This window comes from Salminus brasiliensis, chromosome 2, assembly GCF_030463535.1.
Source record: "Salminus brasiliensis chromosome 2, fSalBra1.hap2, whole genome shotgun sequence".
Taxonomy (NCBI): Eukaryota; Metazoa; Chordata; class Actinopteri; order Characiformes; family Bryconidae; genus Salminus; species Salminus brasiliensis.
The window spans coordinates 52,913,000-52,940,340 of NC_132879.1; the positions used below are offsets into that span (position 1 = coordinate 52,913,000).

Genomic DNA, 27,341 nt, shown 5'->3' on the forward strand with positions numbered 1-27,341 from the left:
TGTGGACAGACTGCGACAACATAAATACCCCCTTGCGTATCAGTGTGAGCTTGCAGCCTCTTTTGCCTGTCGTGGCTTTAGGGCTCAGAAGCTATTAGTTTGTCTTGTGTCATCCAGGTGACTCGGGGAGGATGAAAAATGGAGCTGAAGAAGTTCAGCAAAGTCTGTAAATCTTTCAAATTGGCCCCGGCTCTTGTTTCACTGTCTGCCTAAGCTTTCAACTCAGGAATGTTTGGAGCTCGATCGTGCTGCCAGCAAAAAAGGCCTGCTGCTGCCTCTCCGACGACTTGCGCAGGGGTGTGTGAGTGCGAGGATAACTGTATCTAAGATACAGCTGTGCATATTTTGCCTTCCTCTTTCCGCCCTCTTACTGTCCATCTGCTCTTCCAGTTACTTATGATGAGTTGAGTGCATCTTTAGAGACACCAAGCCTTTTATTCATTCATTTTCAGTTTATTTTATTATTTTTTTTTGGCTTTAATCCAAGTACAATGCAGCATACATCTGGTTGGTGCTGGGAGAACCGTAAGAGCAATCCCTTTTAAAAACACACACACATACAATAGCTTCACTGGTTACTAAAGTTCTGAAGTTACATTAATTCTAAATAAGTATTAATACATAAAGTTTGATACCAGGTGGTTTAAAACACTGATATATTCAACAGATTTAAAGTGTTTTAATATCACCTCATGTTATCCACCCACCACCTCATACCTTTAGGGGATAAATCTGTATATACAGAAGTTAGAAGGCATGTGTACAGGTTGCAATTAGGAAGGAAAGTCACCAGAAAATATTCAGAATTCAGATTCCAGATTTCGAAAGGAAACTAAGCTGAATGGATGAGTTTACCACATTTTGACATTGGCTGGTTTCCCAGACATGGATTAAACAGAGTCTAAATTGTGGAGCAAATGGTGAATCATTACTCCCACTAATACTCTTTGTAGGCTTAGGCTTAATCTGTGTCTTAGACATGGAATTGCACTTGCAAGATATATCTATTTAAGCAAGAAATGGAACAGATTTCAAGGGAAGTGGGCGTGGGCGTCCAATCCAAAAGTGTTAGTACGTCTCCGAGTGATGTTTAGGTCATGGGAGGTGTGGTGTTACGGCACTTAATAAGCATGCTCAAACATAGGGGCGGTGATGGGGGTATCGTGGGTACTGTCCATCGTAGTGATACTGCCGCCACTGTTCCATCTTCTCCCGGTTCCTCTCGTACTGCTCTGTTAACGAGGAGAGAGACAGCAATTCTAGGTAAAATTGTCTGATCATATTTATTAGCTATGGGAGTTAACTGCAAATTAAAGGGTGCGTATCCTACATTTTTCATTTTATTTACTGAGTACCATCAGTCAAACGCTTTCATGCAGATGGTTTGTTACATCAATGCTGCACAGTGGAACAGTGCACCACCTCTACACTCAGCTAAACCTTCTGGGCAAAGTGGACAGGGTGTCCAGACCTTTGCACAGGCCTCACTTATGACTGATTTTTGTCTAGCACCTCCGCTGACTGGCTGAGGATGATGTGTAGCTTCGCCCATTCCCAAATGTTTCAGCCCATTTTCCATCTTATGTTTCTCCTCTAAACAGTCTTTCCATCTCCAGTGTCTAATTTCACTAGTTATATTTAAACTAATAATTTGTTATGATTAGGATTGACTACACATAATGTGATGTTTAATTAGCCACAGAGGCTGTGTTTGCTCTTTCCCAATTATGAAATATAACAATAGAGGCTCTGATTGGTTTAGAGGATTAAGGTGCTGCCACTTTGATCCACTGGTTTAAATCCTGGGTTTGAAATTGGCCTTCCAAATTGGGTAAAAAAAAAAAAAAAAAAAGGGTAAAATGGACATTTGACCAATGGTGCCCAGCCTTTCGAATACAACTGGATACAACTACCCCAGGATTTTGGACCAAAATTTCCACATTTGGGAGTAAAAGTGGATTTTTAGATGTAGCTAAGCTGCAGAAGAGCCATCCAGGCAGTTAGAACAAAACATTGAGATTTTTTTGTCTCAGAACCTGGATTTGCCACCTCTGAAAAAGGTGCAAGTACTTGTAACTGTACTCTGTCCTCCACATTGTACCCATCTGTGGTAGTGAACTAGGGGCAGTGAGCACACACACCCACCCACAGCAGTGGGCAGCCAACTCCAGCGCCCAGGGAGCAGATAGAGTTAAGGGCCTTGCTCAATTGCCCAACAGTGGCAGCTTGCCGAGCCCAGGTATCGAACCCACAACCCTGTCATCAAAAGCCTGGAGCTCTTACTGCTGAGCCACCACTGCCCCTAATCAGGGGAGAGTGTGAACGCAGTCCCCCACTACCAGAAATTATGCAGTTGATTCCCATATTTGGAGAATTTGCAGGGGTCAGCACAACCAGAGTGCAATGGCTGAGCCTCACCCTGGGTGAACCTCATTCTTGATCATGGTATCTCAGCTGCCAGGTACGTCTGGGAGTGAGGAGTAGATTTTTAGAAGAAGCTAAGCTGTAGAAGGACTGTTGGAACAGATTTTCCTTTCTGATCCTGGATTTGCCATTTTTGGGAACGAGGAGATTTTTAGACTTGTCTCATGAACCTTGGCTTGTTACTCACTCAGTGTTTTACACACTACATACTTTTTTTAATAAGTAGGATGGTGTTGTATGATGGTGTATCTTAGTATGGTACCAGTCAGTAGCTTGGACACATGCTTGGCTGTATATGGTTATTCATTTATAAATTTCTTATAATTTTAAATAATTTAAGGTTTAAATATTTATGAAAATGCTACATCTACACACCGAAGTTGTGTATTAATCCACATATACAGACGGCTGACGAAGCAAAAACCTGAGTAAACGAGTGGAGGAGGAGAAAAATGAGTGCAGATGTTTCCAGACAAGTGTGCTGCATATAATACATCTAATAAACATCCTGCCAGGCCCTGGGCTGCATATAAAGATGCTGAGCAGATCCAGCTGACCTCAGATTTTGATCAAGATGGCAAAAAGAAGAGTGTTCATTATTGGGGAACGCTTGCAGGAGCTTCAGTCACAAAGACTGCTCAGCTGGAGAGCGTTTCAAAGGAAACAGTGAATTAAGTGATGTCTGCTTTCAGATCTGAGGAAGAACATCAGTAATTAGGAGGAAATTAGAGCCATAAAAAAGCTCCAGTGTTAGCAGCTTTTCTTCAGGTGACTGAGGGCTTTTATAGTAGGGATGCAGCGCAGAAACCTCTTGTTACAATGAAGAACACACATCTCAGAGAGCTTAGTGGTGTAAACCGGATGAGTGTAGAAAATATGGACAGTGCAACCTCTTTCGCAGGCAAAGCAACCACTGGTCTAGCGCCTCCGCTGGCTGGCTGAAGTATAATGTGTAGCTCCGCCCACCCGCATATGTTGCAATGACAGATAACAGCCCATTAACATCTCATTTTTCTCCTCCTCCTTCTATCTCCAATGTCTGCAAATTCTAACAGTTCATTTTCCCTGAGCCCATTTTAATATTGGCCCATTTTTTATTGTGCCCAGAAATTAGAAATCCCCCAGACCCCAAACCCTGACTCGTCTATATCATAAGAAGGCGGGGTTACACTTAGGAATGAAGTGATTGACAGTCTTGGCTGGAAGAGACCGGTCATCTGCAGGACCTGCATGGCGCCCTTTCTGTTGATTGCATGGAGGAGCTGGGTTGTAGTGGAACTTCCATGAGCTACACTTTTACTGTTGGATCTGTTTTACTTACTGAACAGGGACTTCAAAGAGGACAATTCGTTTAAGTTCAGTTAAGGTGGTCTGGGAGAAGGGGGGGTGGGTCTACCAAATGAGTAGGTGAGTCTGGCTCTGCCTCTGATTTCTAGTGCACAGACTCTGGTTGCAAATTTGACATGACATGACAAACATGGCGGACAGCTTTGGCTTCATTTCTATAGAATGGAAGGGAATGGATCCACAGCCTTTATGTTTTTTCCACAGTCATTGTGTAAAACCATCAGCACTGCTCTACAGAAATCTAATCTGGGGAGTCGTCCTTTACCGTATTCTCCACCAGTGCAGAAGTGCATGTGTAGAGTTCGCCAACAGAATGGTTCAGGCCCAAATGATTGGTGTTTTTGTGGGGTGGCATTTTTCTGGAATAGCCTGGATCCAGGTGTCCCATTGGAGGATCCCTATGCACCACCATCATCATCAAAACTCATTTTGAGAGAAAATCAATTGGTAGAATGATGTTCCATCCCTCCAGTACAGTTTCAAAGACATGCAGAATCAATGCCAAAGATCGCTGAAACTGCTCTGGTGGCTTGTGCTCTCCCAGCACCTTACCAAGACACGCTATGTTGGTTTTTCCTTTGCTACCCGTCTGAATATACAGTGTGCATTATAAATTCCCCCTTAACAAGTAGTTTTCAGCAGCCGACAAGGTCTCAGCATTTATTTCTTCTGCAGTTCTGTTGCAAAAGCTGTCCAGGTGGCTCCTCATGGAGCTACTTGAGAGAACGCCAAGAGTGTGCAAAGCTGCCTCAAGGTAATGGGATACGGGGAGGCTACTGGTATTCCAAAATGTGAAAAAAAAGGAGTAGATGTGTCTGAGCTTTTGACTGGTACTATTTATCAGTGTGTAATTTCAGTCATCAGCCATTGATACCTCCAGACAGCAAAGGCTTTTTAGCAGCCTGTGGGACGGTTCTGCTTTTCTGAGCCAAAGCAATCAGTGAGATCTCACCGCTTCGCGCTTCCTCCACATGGTTCTCATACTCGTCGCTCTGTTCCTCATAGTACTCCCTCCTGCGCTCCGAGGCTGCCATCTGCACTCTCTGCTCAGCTGCAGGGGGAAAGAAAGCATTAGCTCCATCAGTTCAGTCTCTCGCACAGAGACTGGCTTTAATTTCACTTGGCTCCTCTGACTCTTAACTGCACATCAGGTTTTGTTTCTGTTAACTGCCACTTCCTAAGTCACACCCAGAATGTGGGGGTGGGATGGAGAACAAGAGATAAGCATTATAAGACATTGCAAGTAGATCCAGTAAGTAAGTAGAAGCCAGTTTAACACTGAAAGCGTAAGGAAAAGAAGCTATAACAGAGCTCATGTGTTGATTATACACTGATCTGCCATAATATTAAAACCACCTGCCTTATATTGATTAGGTCCCCTTGTGCAGGGACTTCACAAGACCTCTGAAGGTGTCCTGTGGTGTCTGGCACCCAGACCAACATTAGCAGTCCTGTCTGTTGTGAGGTGAGGCCTCATTCAGCATCAATAAGCATTAGGTGCCCATGACCCTGGTGCTGGTTCACCGGTTGTCCTTTCTTGAACCACTTTTGGTAGGTACTGACCACTTCATACCGTAAGTGACCAAGTCTGACCCAGTCATCTAGCCATTACAGTTTGGTTTACCTCTGTAAGTTTACCTACTTTAAGTTGCACCCATGCTGACACAGATGTGCAAATGCACACACACAGCTTGTCTAGTCCCTACAGGGAAGAGCTGCCAATAGAATAGGACTCTCTGGAGCAGAGAAACATGAACCTATTGGCACCATGCTGCCTAATGCCAGGCGTTGGGTAGGGGGGTATAAAGCCCCCCAGCATTGAGCTGTGGAGCAGTGGATAAACTGTGCCATACTGGTGCTCCATCCAGTGCTTATGGGACGAGTTGGTGATGAGGTGGGGTGTTGATTATCCAACATCCTGACCTCACTAACGCTCTTGTCTCTGAATGCAATCAAATCCTCATGGCAATGCTCCTCTAGAATCTACTTCCCTGGACAGTAGAGAGAGTTACTCCAACAAAAGCAGGATAAAATCTTGATTTCAGAAGAAACGAAGAATGAGCAGGTGTCCCAAAACTTGTGTCCATATAGTGGGCACTTCTATTACAAACGTTATGGTTCTTTATGGAGCCAAAAGCGGGTCTTCTATGGTCTCACTCAAAGACGGACTCTCTTTTAGCCATTCCACATAATATTATCGCTCTCTTCTGGAGATGTTCCAAAACTCCCAGACTCTCAGATGATGCCAGTATAAAGAAAGCAGATCTCAGTGAGATCACTAAGAGTAACATGAGCCCAGAAACATTCCCTTTAGGGCTGTGCAACAAATCACACTTTAATAAGCTGATTCCACAAATGTGTCCTCTGAGCAATCACTGTATTTTATTTACTGGGTGTTAATTATGAGCATCCTGACCTTCTACAGGTCCAGATGATTGCTTCTGTGGGTCTTTTCATGAATTATTGTTGCTCAAAAATATTGCTGCAATATTTGACCATGCCACATCACCGATATAGCAGTGCTTTTGTTCCAACTGCAGTAGGTACAAAATTAACCATGGCTTTAAATGCCATTTTTGCACCATCATTGCACAATAATGCAATTTTCTTGCACCTGTTATATTATATTTCTATGTATATTTCTATTTCTATTTATATATTTGCACTTCTGGTAGATGCTAACTGCATTTCAGTGCCTTGTACTTGTACGTAGCATTGACAATACAGTTGAATTGATCTATTTATCTAGCTTTAATTCCCTCAATGCATTATTATGTGAGAATATGTTCTGCTCCTTAGCTCCCCCTAGAGTTGTGGAGCATAATTCACTTTCACACCACCGTCGTAAACACAAGTCACATAAATACAATGAGTGCCATCTAATAGACATCTGCACACATGCATTTCTGGACAAGCTGAGAGATACAGAACCTCAACTGAAAGGACGAGAAGCATGTGGACTAAGGCGGTAGAGTAATCCTACAACGTTTACACAAATATGACTCGGGTTACACAGCGTTACACAGTTCTCAGGACAGGTCTAGCGCAATTCCACCAAAGTTACATAGCGCAGTTAGCAGGGTTTTGGCCTGGATTGGTAACGATAAAGATGCCATTCTCCCTGTTACAAGTCAGTAGCGCATCAACATGATTATGAAGCTGCTATTTTAAGGTAAAATTATGACATAATGTTGCCTTTAAAGGGGGCCCACAGCCTGGCATGAATTCATTGCTTTTGTGATGTCACAAAAACAAAATGCGCTTATTGAGCATACAGCACTTTAGCCCCATTCAGTCACGCTTATGTTATAAGGGGTGTTTCAGTCCTGATTGCTTTATTTATTTATTTATTTATTTATTTAGCTAGCTACCTAATTCTCAGGAGAGGACTAGTGCAACTCCACCAAAGTTACATATGTGCAGATTGCAGCGTTTTGGCCTGGATTGGTAATGATAAAGATGCCATTCTCCCTGTTACAGTCAATGGACTATCTATATGATTCTGAAGGAATCTGCCTCATTTGCAAATATCAGTCTTAAAGGCACGGTACCTGTTGATAACAGCTAGAGAGAGGTTGGAAAGTGGGCATGGTAGAATGATTGACAGCTGTTTTGGATCATAAACCACAGTGGAGCTGAAGGGAAAAACACAGTGGTAAAAGCTGTGGTCTAAATCTCACACACATGTTAATTAGTAGGCGAGTAAAACAGCTGGTTATCACTGACACACTGCTGCCGTATGTTTTTTTCTCGAAAAAATGTGGAGTGATGTGTGCTCTTGTATGTACGGTATGTATTAGTGTGTGTGTGTGTGTGTGTGTGTGTGAGAGAGAGAGAGCTGAAGGGGTTAAATATAATGTTATATCTGCACATTCCACTCTCAGCTCCAGCTGCTTCCTTTGCTCCAACCTGCGCTCTTTAACAGCAGCAGCAGCATCACACACACACTGGTTTAGAAGAAGTGAAAATAGGCCTTTGCCCAACTTTTTCAAGCCTGGCAGACACACAGGCGATGAGGTGGCATGCCGAAGTGCGTGACTATAGGAGTCTGCTCGTAGTCTGTCTCACTGAGGATGCAGCTCCACATTGCCCCGACCATCCTCAAAGCCATCCATCCCCAACATGCTACTGTCTTTATGCTTTGAGATCTGTAATCCTTCTTTACCACGAAGAACACACACACTGTCTCTAATCAGAGTGTCAAACCACTTACACACACACTCACACTTACACTATCGCATGCATATTTGCTCTAAAGACTGATAACAAGTTGCCCAAAGCATTCCCCTCACTTAAAGGGCCAGTGTTTCACATTTTCCATGTATTCTTCTTCCCCCTGAAGCCCACTATTTACTGTGTAATTTACGCGAAATCAGAATTATCTTTGACACTAAAGCCACACTAGAGGAAGGCCTCTATGAAATAAACACTGGTGGTGGTTTGCTGAAAAAACAGTGACAGAATCCTCAGTTTTCCCCATATAGCCCAAACAGTTGCAAGCAAAGTAAGTGAAACCTTTGGAATTACACAGCTTTTTGCTTTGATGACTAATAAAATGTGGTCTGATCATTCTCTAAGTCACAATTATAGACAAACACACTCTAATAAAACTAACATTTGTACTCTTCATGTATTTAATTTAGCACATTTAATTTAGTGCAGGCTAGAAAAAGTAAGTGAATCTTTGAATATAATACTTTACTGTACCTCCTGTACATCTGCACGCTTTACTTAAATACCAATATATGCACAGGCATATGCATGCATATGTTTATTCAGTATTGTCATGTTTCTGCTGATGCCCGTGACAGGCCCTCGTTATTGCGCCCTCCCCTGGCGCGATCCCGCTTCACCGCCCACAGGCCCAAATATGGACTCCCACCTTGTTTGTGTTCATGTGTTGCACCTGGGACTGGGAGCGTTTAAGGAGCCTCGCGCCAGCCTGTAGGTGCCGTGAATTGAACCTATGTGTTTGTGGCGTGGTCCTGTAAGTTGGCATCTTGTCGTTGTCAAGCTATCTTTAAGTCTGGTTCTCGAGGTAGTCCCGTTCATGCTCCCCAGTGGCTCTAGCTCATGAGTCCGTTCCACGGCGCACTCAGGTTAGGCTTGCCCGGTTATCTCGTTCAGATAGCCAGTTTTCCAGTTAACCCTGGATTCACGTAGAGCATTGCTCTAGTATTCAGTTCTGGTTTCCCCTTCGTATTGCCCAAGCTCGGCTTGTGGCTGTTTTGAGTTCTCCCTTTTGTTGTTCCAAAGCTAGGCTTGTGTTTTTGTTTTGCCCCTTCCCTCGCCCTAATTCCAGCATATCACGGCTCATTTCCTCTTCGCTTCCTGCTCCTCCCAGTCCCAGGTCTGTTGCGTTCAACATTTGGTTTGTCACAGTCTGTTTGGGTTCCAGTTTTGTCCCTTAGGTTGCTGCACCTTGTTTGTTCCGTTTCTTGTTTTGTTCTCCCTTTGGGTTTAAATAAATCTTGCTTAGATCCATCTCTGCAAGTGTTCACCTTGTCTCTGTCTCGTAAGTGAGTTATTTATCTATAGGTTATGGTTTTATTTATTTAGAGTGATTATTTTATGACTTATAGTTTATAGTTAATTCATGTCTCATTGTAATATGGGAGATATATGTATCTATAGTTGATGGTATCATCGATAGTTAATATTTTCTTTGCTGTGCCTGGACTACTTCTTTTTTATACTGTACCTCCCTTATTATTGTATTACTGTGCTATGTTACTGCTATCTGTCTGTCTGTTTGTCTATCTATCTGTCTATCTATCAGTCTGTCTATCTGTCTATCTATCTATCAAAATCAACATTTATTTATTTGATTCTGGTCAAGCCATGGCATCTTAAAAGGATTAAGGTTAAGATTAAGGTCAGGACTCTAAGGGTGCTTTCATTTCTACCTTCCGGCTTTTTTAGTTTGGTCCGAACCAAAACAGCAGGTGTGAAATGTGCTGACCAAATGATCAAAATGTGGTCCCACCCAAAGAGGAGGTCTCTGTCTCATTTTATTTCAGAATTGCCGCTGTGGTCTTAGAGCAATTTCAGCACGACACCCGCTCACAGGGAGAGTAGCAAAAGTCCAATTTTTCTATTTGTAGACTCTGTTTACACCCAGATTCTAAGCAATGCATACACCGATCACCCATAACATTAGCACCACTGACAGGTGAAATGAAAAACAAATGGTCTCCATCTACAGTGGCATCTGACTAGTGTTGGTATATTTGAGACAGCAGGTGAACAGTCAGCTTAAAGCTTAAAGACAAGGTCTTCAAATCCTTAAAAATGGTCAATCATAAGAATTTGAGCCACTTTGACAAGAAGCAAAGTGTGACTAGGTCAGGACATCTCCACCAAAACATCAGGCAGGTCTTGTGGTGGTTTTTCTGGCATGTAGTACTGTGGTCAGTGGTCAGTACCCACCAAAAATGGTGACCTATAGCTCACTGATGTGATCCATAGACCTTACCTCACCTCAATTTACAGGACGTAAAGAATCTACTGCCAACATTGGCCTTGGTGCCAGACACCACAGGATGCCTTGAGAGGTCTTGTGGAGTCCAAATCTGTAACTGTATCTAACTGTGTTTAAATGACCACTGTTCTGATTGGCTGCCCTGTACTAGACCTTAAAATGCAGTACAGATGAAATATGTGGAGCAAACTGTTACATTTGGACAGATTTTCCCAGGAACATCAAATATCAGGCTCTCCTTCTGGATGTCTGGATGTTATTTGTACTTCGGAATTCATCCAGTTTGCAATAATGCAGTGTCTGATCATCCCCTCCAATAACTCTGCTACAGACCACCTGGGTGGCGTCATGATTGATGTCATGATTTCAAAACAGGCCTTTTGCCCGCTTAGCTGCTATGTGTGGATTATGGTTGTCAACAGGAATTTTTGGAGCTTCAAGTCCTTTAAACAAAGCAATGAAAACTCAGATTTTGTAATGTGTCAGATTCCACACTCTAGCTCCTAATTTAGAGACATTTATCACCGGCCAAATGCGCGAGCTCCTCTAACAGCGTGTGATCAGTGAGATTTAATGGTCCAAAAGTATATGTTGGGCTTGAATCTGACACATGCTTTGTTGTGAAGAAAACCAGTCCCAAATTTTGAGATGGACAGAGAGGGACACTGAGCTATTGTTAGGAAAAGTTGGATCGCAGTGCAACTCACCAAAATACTCAGCGTGTGTTTTGGGGGATCTGCGGCCACGGCGTTTGAAGAAGTTGGAGGCATCTGATGCTGGCACGAAAACCTGCTTAGAGGGTCCTATGGGGTAAAAGAAACAGGCCATTTACAGGTTTTCTTTGAGAGACTGTGGTGTGTGTGTGTTTATGTGTGTGTGTTGAACTCACCCATAGCCTTACTGTCTTTTCCATCCTTCACGGCTGCGCTTTCTCCCCCTGGCAGCACTGGAGAGAGGGAGGAGAAAAAGAGAGGGCAAGAGAGGGTGGAGGTTCCAGCTGGAAATATTAATCTTGGATCTTCTCAATATTAATCTTTGAGTCTTTTTGAAAGGTAACTGTTGTGGTTGGTGTGGTACAACAGATAAAACCACTAGCAGTTAGTGAGCTATTACACCATGTGGGAGACCAGGGTTCGATTCCCAGTCAAGGTAACTATGCTGCGCTACACCAATAAGAGTCCCTGGGCAAGACTCCTAACACTACATTGACCCACCTCTGTAATACGAGTTACCTTGTAAGTCGCTCTGGATAAGAGCGTCAGCTAAATGCCGTAAATGTAAATGTAAAATAGTGGATACTTCAACATTTACGAGGTTAGGACACTTTTCTGTGACAGGTGAACACATTCAATTTAACAAAATGACGTTCTGAACCTTTTGGAGGGCAGAACAGAACACACATCAGTAGATTAGAGTTCAAGATAATTAAAGATGTTATTATATATGTGTTTCTAGAAGTTTGAGACGTTTGTTTTACAGGTCAATATTTCTCAGGATTCACCCTGAAGACACACAGAAGTGTGCTGAAATACTGAGCCAGTCAGAATTCCCATTATTCCAATCCCCCCTTGGTGGTTGAACTATGGCTAGCACCATTTTTAACTCAGTGAGAGCTAGCCAGGCTAAAGTGCAGCCTCCACACAGCAGGGCTAGCTTTAACAGACTGTAACAACTAAAGGTCTAATTGCACCATGTCGATGGACTGAAACGCTACACACTTTTCTGACCTGGCTGACCAATCAGAGCTCCATTGTAATGGTTGCAGCCCAAGCGAAAGAACTAAGAACTTACCCTACAGCAAAACGCTGACTAAGAGAATGTAGAGGTTAAAGAAAACAATACATGTCAGTGACTGTGTATAGCCATTTTTTTAGTTTCTCTAGGTGCATGCAAATCTGCTCTTGCCCGCAAAGAACTAGACGATCACTATCGAATCCCGGTCATGGTGCTAGCCATCGGCAGGCGGAGCCCAGAGAGAGGCACAGTTGACCTTACTCTCTCCAGGGTGAGTAGATGGCCGATGTATCAGAGTCTGCGAGTTGGTTGGTTCGGAAAAAGAGGTGCTGGCTGGCTATGCACGTGTTGGAGGAGGTGTGTTGGTCTTCACCCTCCCAGTATCAGGAGCATTGCATGTGATATAGGGGGAACATGTATGGGTTGGATAATTGCTAATCCAAATTGTGGAGAATATATATTTTTTTCATTATGTTAAAAATTATGAGTAAGAGTGAATAGTGAGGAAAAGTCAACAATGAAGTCCATATCCCTCATCCCCTAATATAAATTCATTTAAGTAATTGTAAACAGTCATATCAGAATATTATGACTATCCCTGGTTTTAAATTAACTTGGCCCATCATATCAGCTCCACTGACCATATAGGAGCACTGTGTTGTTCTTTGACTCCAGACTGTATCCATCTGTTTCTCTGAATACTCTGTTATCAGCCTCCTTTCACCCTGTTCTTCAATGCTCAGGACCCCACAGGACTGACCACCACAGAGCAGCTGTTATCTGCAGTGACACTGATGTAGTGGAGAGACGCCGTGCTACTGCTGGAGTTTTTAAACACTGTGTCCACTCACTGTCCACTCTATGAGACACTCCTACCTAGCTGGTCCACTTTGTAGATGTAAAGTCAGATACAGCAGCTTATCAGTTGCTGCACAGTTTGTGTTGGTCATCTTCTAGTCCTTCATCAGTGATATTTCTGGTTGGTGGACTATTCTCAGTCCAGCAGTGAAGCTGAAGGGTTTAAGAACTCCAGCAGCACTGCTGTGTCTGACACCCTACTAACCACCATGCTGAGAATGACCTGCCACACATATAATACAGCATGCTCTGTGGTGGTCAGTCCTGTGGGGTCCTGAGCAATGAAGAACAGGGTGAAGGGAAAGTACAGACTCGAATAATGTCAGTTAGAACTACACAGTGCTCCTGTATGGTGAGTGGAGCTGATAAAATAGAGGTGGTCATAATATTCTGATATGACTGTGTAGTATACAGTATATTTTTCTGCACAGATCCATTATAAATATACTAAATGTTCTACCATTTGCTGTTCCACTTTTTGGTCACAACATAAAAGTGACAAAAATAAATAAAACAAACAATAAAACATTTTTTGATGCAGTTCAAATACCATAGAATTCTTAGCAGTTAATTAAGTGTGCGTCAGATTACCAGACTTTTATCAGATGGTAATTAGCTCCGTTTCCATTTAACCCCGTCTGGTGGCTAATCTTATTGTATATTTTGAGCATTTTTGAAGGCCAAACAGAAAGTATCACCGTCAGAGTTCTGGACAATTACATAAAACCTACAAGCCTTTTGAATAAAGTGCCTTCATTAAACTTTACCTCATTATCGCTCCAGATATAGTGCTCCAGATATAGTGCTTCAGATATAGTGCTTCAGATATAGTGCTCCATCAAACATTAATTTTATGTAAAAATCACAGTAAATTGCAGCTAATTATGGTCCATTTTTCTTTCCATTAAACATAAATGTGATGAATCAGTTTCTAAAGCTGACATCTGGTGGGCTACAGCAGTGTTTCTCTGCCTGGTCCGCAGGGAACCCCAGGTGGTCCACATTTTGTGCTCTATCCCTGTGTGCTGCGACTTGGTTTGGAGCATAAACCTGGACCAAGTGGGGGTCCAAGTTTGAGAACTACTGTTCAACTTAAGAACTGTAGAAGCTAAAAAAGAGTCAAATTTCTCTTCATCAGTTCACTTTCACACACATACACACACACACACACTCTCATACACTCCAAACGAGGCACTCACCAGTGAGGATGAGGACGGTGGGCAGCAGGGTCAGCAGAACAATGTGCACCCAGGCCATGGTTCAGCCAGTGTGTGAGAGAGAGTGTATTCTGCAGGTTGCACAGCCACAGTGGACCAGGGACCTGGAGGAGGGTGCATGAGTGTGTGTATGTGAGGGAGAGAAAGAGGAGGAGGAAAGTTGGAAGAAGGGTTGGAGGGAGGGGGAGAGGTGGAATTTCACTAGCTCTGGGGAACACAGTAGGAGCAAAGGAGGGAGAGAAAAAAAGAAAGGAGGGCATCATGGCATGGATGTGTGTGTGTGTGTGTGTGTGTGTGTGTTCAGCATCATCAGTATTAGCATCTTTCAGTGTGTTTTAATTAGATGACTCATCATCAGGTTAAACTTCTCATGGTTAATACATCAGCTGGGTGAGTGAGTGTGTGTGTGTGTGTGTGTATAAAATGCATTCCTCATGTAGCTACTCGTCTGCTACAGGATTAACTATGCTGAATTTAACAGTCTGAAAGGGGCACATTCACCTGTCGGTCCGACACGCCCACATTCTCTCCTTTATGTGACTGAGATCAGAGATTCCATTAGCGCCGGGCAATCGGCCCGGGGAGATGACAGTGCCAGTCTGATTCTATTTACATGTGATGATGAATGATGGCTTGCATGCACTCATTGCCATCACAAGCATCTTCTCTGTCCTTTGCAAAAATACCCTACCTGGACAAAAGTATTGGGACACCTGCTTACTCATTTTTTTCTGAAATCAAGGGCATTAAAAAGAGTTGATCCTGCTTTTGATGGAGTAACTGTCTCTGCTGTCCAGAGAAGAAGGCTTTCTGCTAGATTTCGGAGCAGCATTGCTGTGAGGATCTGATTCAGGGACTTCAGGGACAAGAGAAATAGTGAGGTCAGGATGTTGGATGATCATCACCCCACCTCGTCATCCCCAACTCCCCAACTCATCCCAGAAGTACTGGATGAAGCACCATCATCATCCCAGAGAACACAGTTCTTCCACTGCACAGTTCAATGCTGGGGGGCTTTATACCCCTCTAGCCCACGCCTGATGTGTCTTGGTCACAATCTCAGCATCAGCTGTGAATCTTTGACAGTAATTGGACAGGTATTTATATATATGTGACAATATTGGGCTTAATTTTTTTTTCTGGGGCGGTTGTGTAATAAGTGTTAAACATCTTTAATAAAAAAAAGGTTTTAATTTTTGGGGGTTTTCTAAAATCCGAATACATACAGGGTCAAAAACATATACAAACAGCACCGTTAAAGCTGCTGGCACTCTTCTTGCCAAAATCACTGGAGTTTCATTAGATTAGTTGGTTTCCCAGAACAAACCCTGGCTTTTCAGCACAGTTCACATCTTTGAGGTCAGGACTTTAAGAAGGCCATTCAAAAAGCTTAATACTAGGCTGCTATATCTATTCCACACCCACATTTAATGTGTGGATGGGGTCATTGTCCTGTTGGAACACCCGGTTGTGTCCATGTTTCAGACATCTAACTGATGGTTTGAGGTTATACTGAAGTAAATCTGAGGTAGTCCTCCTTCACCTTTATCATCAAGTTCCAAAACAGCTCCAGAGCATGATGCTACCACCACCCTGCTTAACAGCCGAATGAATCACCTTTACTCCTCCAAACATCACTGTCTCAATGGACTAATACTACAGGATTTTACACTGACCCTGGGATACGCAGCATTACACAGTTCTCGCGAGTGCTGCCCTGCCCTCTTCACCAGAGTTACATAGTGCAGTTAGCCGCGTGCCGAGCTTGGATTAGCATCAATAGAGATGCTATTCCCCCTATTAGAAGTCAGTGTAGCTTCACAGTGATTTTGAAGCTGCTATTTTAAGGTATAAAAATGTTACATACAGCTGCTTTAATGTCCAACATGCATCTTATATTCATCTTATATACATGTCCAACCACAATTATATACAGGGTTGAGAGACATTTGTCTAAATCAGCCAGCATAAATGGAGATGTAACTGAGTAAATGTAGACATATTCAGCTTCAGTAATATTTGAGCAAATTTGAAATCGGCCAAAACTAAGCTAGTCTCAAAAAGTGGTCTCCATCTTCTCCTTCTGTTAGGGGGTATGCGCAGAGGGAGTACTCACATGGCAGCTTTCACAGTTTTGCAGCATGCGAGGCACTCAGAGGGACGGAAAGTATTTTTCCAGCCCCAGAGCCAGGGAGAGCGAGTATGCTTGTGTGTGTGTGTGTGTGTGTCTGTATGTGACATCAGGTATATATCATATAATTACAGTAATTCCTATATTCTCAACACACTTTCCATACGTTGGCTTCTTAAACTGTCACTTTTGTCAACAAGTGGGAGAAATAGTAAGATAATAAGGAAGCAGGCTGTGAGAATGAGGCCAGAACAGACAGCGAGGTAAAAGAACTGAGTGAATTAACCTCTGAATTCTACACAATTGGACCAGAACCAGTTTCCCAGATTTGACATTTTAAACAGTGCTACTTCATGTCAGGTGTGCTTTGGTCTGCCATATGTCCAAAAGTATTCAGACATCTCTTCTAATAATGAGTGATTTCAGCTGCTTCCCACTTGTGATCCACTAATGATGTTTGTGTGGTTTTATGGTTGAAAAATATGGTTATAATTCATTGTCTTCTGGTGTAGCATAGTAACACCACCCTTCCCGTGACAGACTAGGCTTCCTTTCCCTGCCTGAGCCACACCAATACTAACAATATAATTAACATTCATTTTATTGAATATATATTTTTTTGTTTTGGTGATCAAATCACATTTCGATTTCTCGTCCGTGTTAAAAGCAACCCCCAAGATGCATTGTGATGGGATTTTGATCTGATCGCTCAAACCACATTCGGAGGCGGTCAGAGACGGATCTCGCCAAGTGTATTTATGTATTAATACACTCGTGCTTATTAACCGGTAACTGAGAGCAGTATTGCAGAGTTCGTCCCCTTGTGGTTTTAATAGTCTGTCGCATTTTCTGAAAGAGCCGTTACAGGAATGCCAGAACCATGCAATGTTCCACAGCGTCAACATTTTAGATAAGAAAGTCAAAGTAGATCCGGATACTGTCCGGATATAAGACGCATGGGTAATGCCATGTGTGAAGAGGGTCAATAAGTCCTTGGTCAAGACTCCTAACTCCTAACACTACATTCTCTCACGTCAAATGTAACGTAAGCCACTCTGGATAAGAGCATCACCCAAACGGCATAAATGTAAACTTTCCACACTCTCTTTATCCCTTACAATTAAACAGGCTGATTCAGTTCCTGTGGCTTTAAGACAGATATAAAATAAGCTCTGTTCTGATTGACTGTCCTTTATTAGGCCTCGTTCCAAAAGCACTAGGGTTAGCCATACAGGCTTTCAACTGAGCACTAAAAACTTGTATAATCTCCACAGAAAAGCCTTGACAATAGTTTGGGACGCTCCGGAGCAGCTGCGGCCTGAGGCGAGTACTGGTCACTGAGGAAGTGATGGAAAACCACTGAATACCTCGGGGGTGAGCTGGAGTGACTTTTGTGATCCAGAACATTAGCACCTGACCTCAGTCATGCTCTCGTGGCTCACAGCAATGATCCTTCATCCAGCAAGTCATATTCACTTCATACTCTTTGTTTCAGAAGAAACGCTGGAAGAGCAGGTGTCTACACGGGTTTTATATAGTGCTTTTCTTGGAAGCTGCAGCTTGGCTGTCATCTGTGTCTCAGAGGTTCCTGTTTTCTTAGTCAGGCAGGAAAATAAGCATTCCGACTCACTCTAATTTAGGAACGTTTATCTAAATGAGAGCGTGGCAGATTTAGGATATCTCGTTCCCTTCAGAGTCAGATTCCCAGACAGCTTTAGGCTCTAGAAGCAATCGTAACTCTAAGGAGGTGTAATTGTTTGGACTATAATATTGGAAAGACATCTTTACAAGCCAGGAACACAAAACTGTCTCTAGCATTTTAGTTTTTATGGTTGTACTTATGACATTTGTGTGGTTTCATGCATCAAATGCTGTGGCAAATAATATTCCCACAAACTTCTCCAACCTGTTTTTTTTTTTTTTTTACTGTGTCTTTAAGACTAATATACAGCTGTGGTTGGACAGTCACACACTCATAATTGAGATGAATGCCGTGGCTTTCAATTCTGGGGCAGAATGAGTGCACAATATACTTTTTAACTGAAAAAAAAAGAGAATTCATTTTTGGAGGGTTTTCTGGAATCTACACAGTGTCAGAAGTATCCAAACACCAACTTAGATGATTAACTTAGCAGTGCTGAACAACATGTCCAACATGTCTTTTAACTTGCCAAGGCCAAGGCCTCGTAACTTCCTGTTAGTGATCATGATTGACTACAGCTGGAAGCTTCTCTGTGTGAAAGGGTTTGTTTGACGGCACTCATTGGATTGACCACCACAGAGTCCAAAGGAGCTCAGTGCAGATCTGATAAAGAGCTGATTGTAGATTTGACAATCTACAGAGTAGACATTCAGAGATGTCTACTGGAGCCATTTTTAAACAACTGCACATTCCAAGATCATCAATTCCAACAATTAAAGTTGTAAACATAACCACATGCTATGGGAAGGTGTAGCTATTTTTCCAATGTCTGGAAGAAGACCCAAACCGTCATCCTTGGATGAGAGATAATTGGTTTGGATGGTCAGGAACAACTCAAGAACCATCAAAGCACAGCCCTGCCACGAACTGGAGGTAGCTGGAACACCAGCGTCACTGTCTACAAACACCCCCATGGGTGAGAGAGAGGCTCCTGTCCTTGATAGAAGAAGCCCCTGCTAGAGAAATGACATATTCAAGCTCTGGGAGAGGTTGTAGCTGAACCACATGGAAAAGAAAAAGGCCTTCTCGGGGCAGGTTTTACGGTCAGATGAGTCAAAGTATGATCGGAAGAGTAAAGGTGAGGCATTCAACTACAAGAACACTGCACAAAATATTAAGCATGGTGGTGGTAGCAACATGCTCTGGGGTTGTTTTTGAACTGCTACATTGCACGATATGGACTGAAAAACTAGGCATAAGCATAACCTTATTATCAGTTAAATGGTCGAAACATGCACACATCCCACCTTCCGAACACCTCATTCAGATTGCAGTGTGATGGTGAAAAGCATATTTTCTTGGCACACTTTGCCAATGCCACAGCCTTTCTGAGTTTTGTTGCCGAGCAGAGTCTTGGCTCGGCCGAGGTATGTTGCATTTCTCGGCCGCTACGTCACAGAAGGTTGTTTTAGTACAATGCCCTTCATCTACAGCCTAGAAACGCAGTCTGTGGTTGGAGCGATTTCGAGGATGCCACTGATGTATCCTTCTGACCCCCAACAGAAATTGGTCAAATCAATTGGACCAACTTAACAGGCTCCACTTTCCTCCACAGGTTCTGAGTCGCAATTGCAAGAGGCTAGAACGTCTAGTGACCACACAGCCACCACACACAGGCTGTGCCACCACATAGCCTTGTTAGACTGTTATGTTTACAAGACCAATAGGCTACAAAGAAGGAGTCTTCATAGGACTGTCCTACTGAGAAGCCATCCTACCTCGGCTGCAGCCTAGGCTTTGGAACACAGCACATGTGCATCCCTTTATGGCATGCATCATCTTCTAACGGCTACTTCCAGCATGATAATGCACCATGTCACAAAGCAAAAGTCATGGTAAACTGGTTTCATGAGCTTGACAATGAGTTCAGTGTTCTTCAGAGGCTTTCCCAGTCACCAGATCAGAATCCAATGAAACACTTGGGAAGTGGCAAAATGAGAGATGCAGAAGTGCTCCTGATAAATCTGCAGGAACTGTGTGATGCAACCATGTCTGCATGAACCAGAATCTCACAGGAACGTCTACAATATCTTGTTTTGAGAGCAGAACTCTGAAGCTGACTTGTACAGCGCAGCTGCTGGGCTTCTTCTGGATAATAATAACCCTTGTCCTGAGGTTCTGTCTTTCTCAGCACCTCTGTGCTGCATGTTCATCCATGATTAAAAGTGAAACGACTTCCATGGCCCCCAAATTCCCCTGCCTTAATTGGATCATACTGTGCTGTAGCGTGAGCATCAGTCACAACAAGAGGCCTTTTCCCCCCATTGGCGTTTCAATGGGATCTTTCACGTCTGGAATCCATCAGATGTTTCCTTTGGTTTGTAGTCTGCATGAGGTAGCCTGTCCAGGAAACAGTAGAGAACCCAGGGTCCTCCAAAGTCAAAACACACACACACTGATTGCAGAGCAAAACACAGCATGTGAAATTATACTCCAATAGGAGAATGAGCAGAAGAATGACAGTAGCACTTTTCCCTAGCTCTGTTCCCAGACAGTTTCTGCATTACAGCAATAGCCAAGCATCTTATTTCTCTATAGTAGGTATAAAGAGTTAATTAATATGTACATTAATATGCAATTATTATTATTATATATTATTTAATATATATATTATTTTATAATTTACTGTACATCAGTCTCAAGAAAGCAAAATTGATCCACATGACACTTGTATATTAATTTCTTCATCATTCGCCTGTTTTTCTTTTAGTTTTTGAGAAAAATGTAAATATTAAATAAGTGCATTTTGGAAATTTTACTTGCTTACCTTAGGAAAAGACTGATTGTTGTGCTTTTAATGTTAAATTCCATTGTTTTTATCCTAGAGCACAAAAACGTGTCTGAATACTACCCCTCTATTCTGGCAGTGTATACGCCATTCTTGGATTACACTGCACTTAGCACCGTTTCCACCAGATCAAAATAAATTTTTCATTTTTTGCATTTTTTTGGCATGGGTTGGAGCCTCCCAAATGTTTAGAAGCAGTTATGGCAGCAGTGAGCTTAGGAGGAACAGATCATCTCGTCAGAGCTGTTTACATGGTGCTGTGCATGTGAGTGTCCTGGTTGAACTCAATCCACTTAGTGAGAGCAAACACTAACCAGAGTTTCCAAATGAACACAATATCGCATTCATACAAACACTCCTTCTCTGCCAGTTGGGGAGGTGGTAAGTAGATGTTGTGCTGATGTAGAAGATTTCACTGGCCTGCTGTAAATACTGTGTAAATACTACTACAAGCCCTGAAATTGTCTAATAGCCTTGGGTGTTTATCTTACTCATTCACTTACATTAATTAGACATGAATTAAGGACACCCTGTTTTTGAATGTGAAAGGGACGTATTATTAGAATGCAAATATATCCTGTTTTGGGGATACTTTGCATACTGCAGCACAAAGCCTCCCTAAAATGAAAGGGCAGCTACCATGTCATGCACTGCACAAAAGGCTTCATGGTTATATTTAATTGACTACAATATAATTTACCTGAGGTTACTTGATGAAAATATCAATAAAGATTACAACTACATTATTTTTTATTAAGATTATTGACATAGTAACATTGACATTTTTACAATAAGCAGCACATACGGTGTTAAGGCACAGTTGTGTGAAGATAAAATTAGCAGAACTTCTCAAATGGCCTTCACTTAAATGTCTATGCAGACTTGGGCATAGACTCCAAATATCTTCCATATAAACAATTTCAACTACAGTTGCTTCAGAAAAAGCATCACTCCTCCAGTTTTCATGCCAATGATTACAGAACAGAAATGAACATAAACAGCCTGATTCTGATCCACTGTTGTGGTTCCTTGGCAGCTCAGTTCAGAGGAGGATGACTAAATTGATGATAATAAATTACTGATAATAAATTACTGATAACATTACTGTTGACCTTCCAGAACTCATATATGCTCTTATCAGTTCTATGCTAAATGCCATGCATGATTTTCTTTTTATTCTATTCTTGACTGTTCTAGAAAAATCTGCACTTCATATGTAGTAGAAACTGATCAGTCTTCAGTGGTAACTCTAAGAGAAATGTCTATCTATGGCAATTTGCTATATCATTACCCCAACATTAATTTCCCTTTGTTTTTAAAAGTATACCTCAAAGGCAACATTTCTGCACTACAGAGTATCATTAACAACTCTTATGAGTGCATGTTTCTGATGGAGTTAGAGATGAGGCTCAAAGTGATGTCCTCTCTCCCTGGACCAGGCGTCCTCTCAAAGCCCAGGTGTCCTGCACACATAAAACACACATACAGGCGAGGTCAGACTACAGCTATAATGCAGAAATGTGCACAATTATGACCCATAAAAGGAGCCGTACCTCAAAGGAAACGGATATATCTGCTCCATATTTTTTGGTTGCAAGATCCTTCACCTCATTACTGATGTTCTCTTGGCTTGTTCCACTCACATCAATGTAAAAACAGTCAGCACTGGCATAGTGACAGGAGATGGCCTGAGCACATACACACACAGACACATAGTGAAATGTCTCACTTGCAGCATACCAGATTGCATCACCTGAACAGAGTTTCCACTGGAACAGCTTATTGCAAGTCAAGTAGAATAAACTGAAGTGACTGCTTTATGGAGCACAGAGAATAAAAGATAAATTAGCCTAAGAAAGTATCAGAATTTCAACATATATAAACATTTAACGTGTCTGTGTGCAAACGTATCAGTCCTGACCTTCCTGAATCCCTGTGTTTGGTTCATTCCCGAGCCGTGGATGAGCAAAGGGTGAAAAAATAGGGTGTCTCCTTTCTCCATCTCCACGTGCAACCTAGGATGGCTGGGATCATAGTTGCGTACACCATGGTACATCTTGTTTACACCACCCTGAGTGGTGTAAACAACAGAAAATAAGGAACATTATGATTCATATATTTATTTACAGTATATGTGTATATAGCACCCCATGATCTTAATCAAATGTCTCTATGTTTACATATGTTAAAAAACACAGTCCAGTACAGCTCTGTCACACCTCATCCTGTCCTCTCACCTCCCACTCTGGATAGTCGCGTTCCTGAAGGGTGCCCTTGTGGGTTCCAGGCAGCACCACCAGGCAGCCGTTCTGTCGGTTCACCTTCTCCATGGCAGTCCAGGCACAGACAATGCGGTCAACTGGCCGGAAAGGGAAGTAGTGCAGGTCCTGGTGCATGGGGTGACGAGATGTCATCTTTCCTGAGACAAGACACAGGTGTCATTACAACATTTTTACTATTTGGAAAGTGTTCAAATATCCAAACAAGAAAACATGTCATACATGTCATACAGTTAGAAATAAAGACAATTACAACAACAAGGTTGACATTCACTGACTGTATGCGGAGAGCATAAGAGGTGAGCTGTACCAGCTTGTTTGGCTGATTAAGTGATTTCCATTGAGTATCAGCTCACCTACAATACAGTAGTCTGGAGCTGACCTTAGATGTTGCCTTTCCAATTTATTGTGCTACTTGTGTCCTATTCAAAAACTTACTTACAAGTACAACATAAAGGATGTATAAGTAAGTACACATTAAAAAGACAGGCCAACCTAAAATGAGAGTATCTGATTACAGTATCTGAATACAGAATGTTTTTTGAATTAACTCAAATTAGTTTAGTCAAAGGTTCTCTTAACTGCATCTCAGTACACTTCTGCATCTCAGTTTGGTCAGCAATACATGAGTGTGTTTACATGCATTCAAGAATCTGTTCATAATCAGATTATCTGTTTACTGAAGTGGATATGTAAACAGCACTCTCCGATTTCTTAGATCAGAGTAAGGTCTAGAAATGTGATTAAGAAATCTGATAAAGAGAGCTGGAGTTTAACTAAGTAATCAGATTACTCAGTGCATGTGTCCTCCGGAGGATTCTTGGATTTCTCAGTCTGCAAAAGGCGCAAAAAAACAGACCATGGTATCGGAAATAATTAAGCAGAGCTTAACAAAACCCTTCTGGAGTGATGCTGAAATTGAAGAATTTAAAGTTTCAAATAAAAAAAACTGGCTGACTGGTGCAAAGTAGAACTTCGATTACTGCCTGACACATGTAGACCCATTTTTTTTCTTCCATTATCTGATTACTCAGTCTATATATACTCAGCGTATATGTATACGCTCTAATCAGGTTGCTGACAAAATCTGATTTTCTGCAGTTATCAGATTATGCAGTGCGAGCCTTAAAAACACGTTTTAATGAGTTGTCAGATAAACCAGTTAAGTTAGCCTGGCTTTACAGTGTTCCTTTTGTTGTAAGTTAATTTTTTAAAGTCTTATTTAAACACCAAATTAAGTTAATTAATACCATGATCCTTATAGTTGCATAACCTCACCAGTTATTACAGCTGTGTATAGTTTTTTGTGTGTGTTTCAGTGTGTGTTTACCTGCATCAGGGGGTTTGTTGATGAGCATGGTATGCATTGCCATGATATTGGGGCCAGTGAAACACTCCACATACTTTAGAATCTGTAACAGGGTAACAGAGTCTGTTGCTACATTTCTCCATATAGTCTGATCAAGGCAACGCTGGCCTGTCTCAGCATGCTGGGTATTATTATTCAAACCCTACAGAATTCCACTTTGCAACTCACTGCCTGTTTGTGTGTGCATGTACCTGGGGCAAAGTGCAATAGCGGAAAAGCTCTGCATCGTCCTGGAAGTCCTGAAGTTTAGACACAGCCCTCTGATCCTGCACAAACTCAGACTTTGCAATGGCCACGTCTTTCATCACCAACATGCCTGGAATCCTTACATCTCCCTTACAGACACGCTCAAACTCTGCCCTGCAGGCACACAGGCACACACACACACACGTGTGATTTACAGAATACAGTTCTGTCATCTACAATGGTTCTTTGAGTGATGCCATAGAAGAACCACTTTTGGGCCCATAAAGAATGGAGATATCACGGTGAGGTTCTTTTCTAATTTCAAGGCTCTCCACACTTATGGTTCCTCATGGGAACTAAAAAAAGTAATCCTTCTACAGCATCGCTCAATATCTCTTTGAGGAGCTCTCCAATTTCTTGAAGTGGTGAATGTACTGAGAAATACTGCAGATCCGGATGTTTGCGTGATGCCGCCACCTTGTGTTCATCTCAAGGGCATGCATTTGGGTGGAAGAAACACTTGAAAACTTTCACATGAACGAAGTGTATTCTGTTGCACGGTTCTACACTACATGGCCCTGCTTTTGTTGGAGTAACTGTCTGTACTGTCCAGGGAGGAAGGCCTTCTGAGCACTGCTGTGAGGATTTGATTGCATTCAGCGACAAGAGTGTTAGTGAGGTCAGGATGTTGGATGATCACCACCCCACCTCATCCCAAACTTCATAAAAAGTACTGGATGGAGCACCATCCATCATTCCAGATAACACAGCTCCACAGCTCAATGCTGGGGGAGTCAGTCTACTGACACGGCTTCTCTACAGGGGCAGTGGTGGCTCAGCGGTTAGAGCGACGGGCTATCGATATCGTGGGTTCGATTCCCGGGCTCGGCAAGCTGCCACTGTTGGGCCCTTGAGCAAGGCCCTTTACCCTCTCTGCTCCCCGGGCGCTGGAGTTGGCTGCCCACCGCTCTGGGTGTGTGTGTGTGTGTACTCACTGCCCCTAACACACGTGTGTGTGTGTGTGTGAGTGTGTGTTCACTACCAGATGGGTTAAATGCGGAGGACACATTTCGCTGTACAGTGACAAATACGTGCACCTTTATCCTCTATCCTGTGTGTGTGCACATCTGTGTCAGCAGTGGGTGCAACTCAGTAGCAGCTGAATGCATTCACTAGAAGGGGTGTCCACAAACATTTGGACATATAATGTGTATAACAGCATTTCAACGTGTGAAGTGCTACAGCTAATTCTGCCAAAGCTGGAGTTATCATATGGAGCGTGTTTGGGGAGTGATCGTGAGAGTTTAGAGATAGATAGAGAGAGGCTTGCCTAAACTGGTCGATGTCCTCTTCAGAAACCAGGTTTTTGATGAGTAAGAAGCCGTTTTCCTCATAAAACAGCCTCTGCTCTGGACTCAGGAAACCCAAGGTGTTCAAGGTGTACCTGCACAAGGTAGCAGAAATAACAAAGGGGTGATATAACTAGCTACCTTACAGCCGTGACATTAATACGACTCGTAGCTATTATATCAGGCTAAATCTGGCTTTTAATTTTTAACACATTAACCGAAATCTCTGAGGATGATAATGGGCCACGGCCTGGGAGGAAGTGAAGGACGAGCGCTGTATGAGATACACTTAAGGAAAACGCTGTTGTCACCTTAACAACCACTTTATCTATTAAAGTTAACAAACATATCTAACTCTCACAAGCATCTAATAAGCTTGCATACGCCAAGAAAATAATCGAAAAGCGTGCAAAACTGTGTCAAAACTACTCTAAAAAGGCTCGCCCTCAAAGGCCTCTCAAAGCCTCGGGCTGTCGTAGAACTTGAGCCCGCAGCAAGCACCGAAACTGGGCGAACGTAGACGCAGTTCCCGCGGTGGCTGCGCGGAAACAACTAGCATTAGCAGCTAGCTAGGTTAACTAGCTAACTTGCTATAGCTAGCGGGCTAACGGTGAAAGGATACAACAGCAGCGGAGCTGGACCGGTCCAGGTGATTCAGGACGACTTTCAGCCTGTCCGCAGCGCGTCGAGACATCTTATTGAGACCGAAAACGGAGAGTAGACTCCTGGGTTGAGGGTAACGGCCGTGCCGCGCTACACGTCTGCACTGGCTGGTCTTTCCGAGACACTTAGCCCAGATCCCCCAGCAGACAAACAGATAAGGACATGATTATATAACTGGCAGTAGCACAATATGTATATATATATATATATATATATATATATATATATATATATATATATATATATATATATCCCCATATTTCCCCATATTTTCTACTGTATGTAATTTAGATCACTGAATAAGACATCATTTCATTGATAATGAATATAATGAAATGACACAACCCTTGCAAGATGTAGAAATGTAATATCTAGATACCTCTGTATAATCTATAATGTTTTATCCTATAAATCTACCAATAATATCTGCACATACTTGTGATTTCTAAATCTACTATACGATTCTAGCAATACTGAAAGAATCCTGTAGCTTTTGTGAACTTCCCCACTGTGGGACTAATGGAGGATTAGCTTATCTTCATGAGGGATTGTTTTAAGATTAGTGAACTGTATTAAAATGGTCCTGCAATGTTAAAGTTGATCCCAATAGTTAGAGTTTGTCACACTTTTTGGGAGCTGGGGGGTCCTGCTCATATATTAAATCATAAAATTTGCCCCCAAGGTGTGTTGGACCAGCGACACCTAAATCCTGATAGTGATGGTAGCTTCACTCCACTTCACTTCACTGTATATATATATATATATATATATATATATATATATATATATATATATATATATATATAAATATAG

At 42.4% G+C, this 27,341-nt stretch overlaps 2 protein-coding genes and 1 non-coding gene across 3 annotated transcripts; all 3 read right to left on the minus strand.

The window, feature by feature from the left end:
- Positions 1 to 432: 432 nt before the first annotated feature.
- Positions 433 to 14,201, minus strand: ucmaa (upper zone of growth plate and cartilage matrix associated a). The gene is made up of 5 exons (XM_072673976.1): positions 14,044 to 14,201; positions 11,142 to 11,198; positions 10,960 to 11,055; positions 4,724 to 4,822; positions 433 to 1,232 (listed from the first exon to the last, which is right to left on the minus strand). The coding sequence occupies exons 1-5, from the start codon at positions 14,099 to 14,101 to the stop codon at positions 1,135 to 1,137; spliced, it is 408 nt and encodes a 135-aa protein (XP_072530077.1). The 5' UTR covers positions 14,102 to 14,201; the 3' UTR covers positions 433 to 1,134.
- Positions 2,308 to 2,469, minus strand: LOC140550394 (U1 spliceosomal RNA). The gene has a single exon (XR_011979098.1). It is a non-coding gene; the product is annotated as a U1 spliceosomal RNA (small nuclear RNA).
- Positions 14,202 to 21,414: 7,213 nt separating the features above from the next.
- Positions 21,415 to 26,686, minus strand: phyh (phytanoyl-CoA 2-hydroxylase). Its single transcript, XM_072673161.1, has 9 exons — positions 26,488 to 26,686; positions 26,084 to 26,139; positions 25,847 to 25,960; positions 24,522 to 24,690; positions 24,292 to 24,373; positions 22,920 to 23,101; positions 22,604 to 22,753; positions 22,236 to 22,370; positions 21,415 to 22,145 (listed from the first exon to the last, which is right to left on the minus strand). Exons 1-9 carry the CDS (start codon positions 26,557 to 26,559, stop codon positions 22,092 to 22,094), a joined length of 1,014 nt encoding a protein of 337 aa, XP_072529262.1. The 5' UTR covers positions 26,560 to 26,686; the 3' UTR covers positions 21,415 to 22,091.
- Between the last annotated feature and the right edge of the window lie 655 nt (positions 26,687 to 27,341).

What these genes read in the sequence shown, in the direction of transcription:
- ucmaa (XM_072673976.1), bottom strand. Translation starts at nt 14,101, where the DNA reads ATGGCCTGGGTGCACATTGTTCTGCTGACCCTGCTGCCCACCGTCCTC. An exon ending in CACCGTCCTCATCCTCACTG is followed by an intron (nt 11,199 to 14,043) that starts GTGAGTGCCTCG and finishes CCCTCTCTCCAG; the next exon opens with TGCTGCCAGGGGGAGAAAGC. An exon ending in AAAAGACAGTAAGGCTATGG is followed by an intron (nt 11,056 to 11,141) that starts GTGAGTTCAACA and finishes TTTACCCCATAG; the next exon opens with GACCCTCTAAGCAGGTTTTC.
- phyh (XM_072673161.1), bottom strand. Translation starts at nt 26,559, where the DNA reads ATGTCTCGACGCGCTGCGGACAGGCTGAAAGTCGTCCTGAATCACCTG. An exon ending in TATCATCCTCAGAGATTTCG is followed by an intron (nt 25,961 to 26,083) that starts GTTAATGTGTTA and finishes TACCTTGTGCAG; the next exon opens with GTACACCTTGAACACCTTGG. An exon ending in GAGGACATCGACCAGTTTAG is followed by an intron (nt 24,691 to 25,846) that starts GCAAGCCTCTCT and finishes GTGTGCCTGCAG; the next exon opens with GGCAGAGTTTGAGCGTGTCT.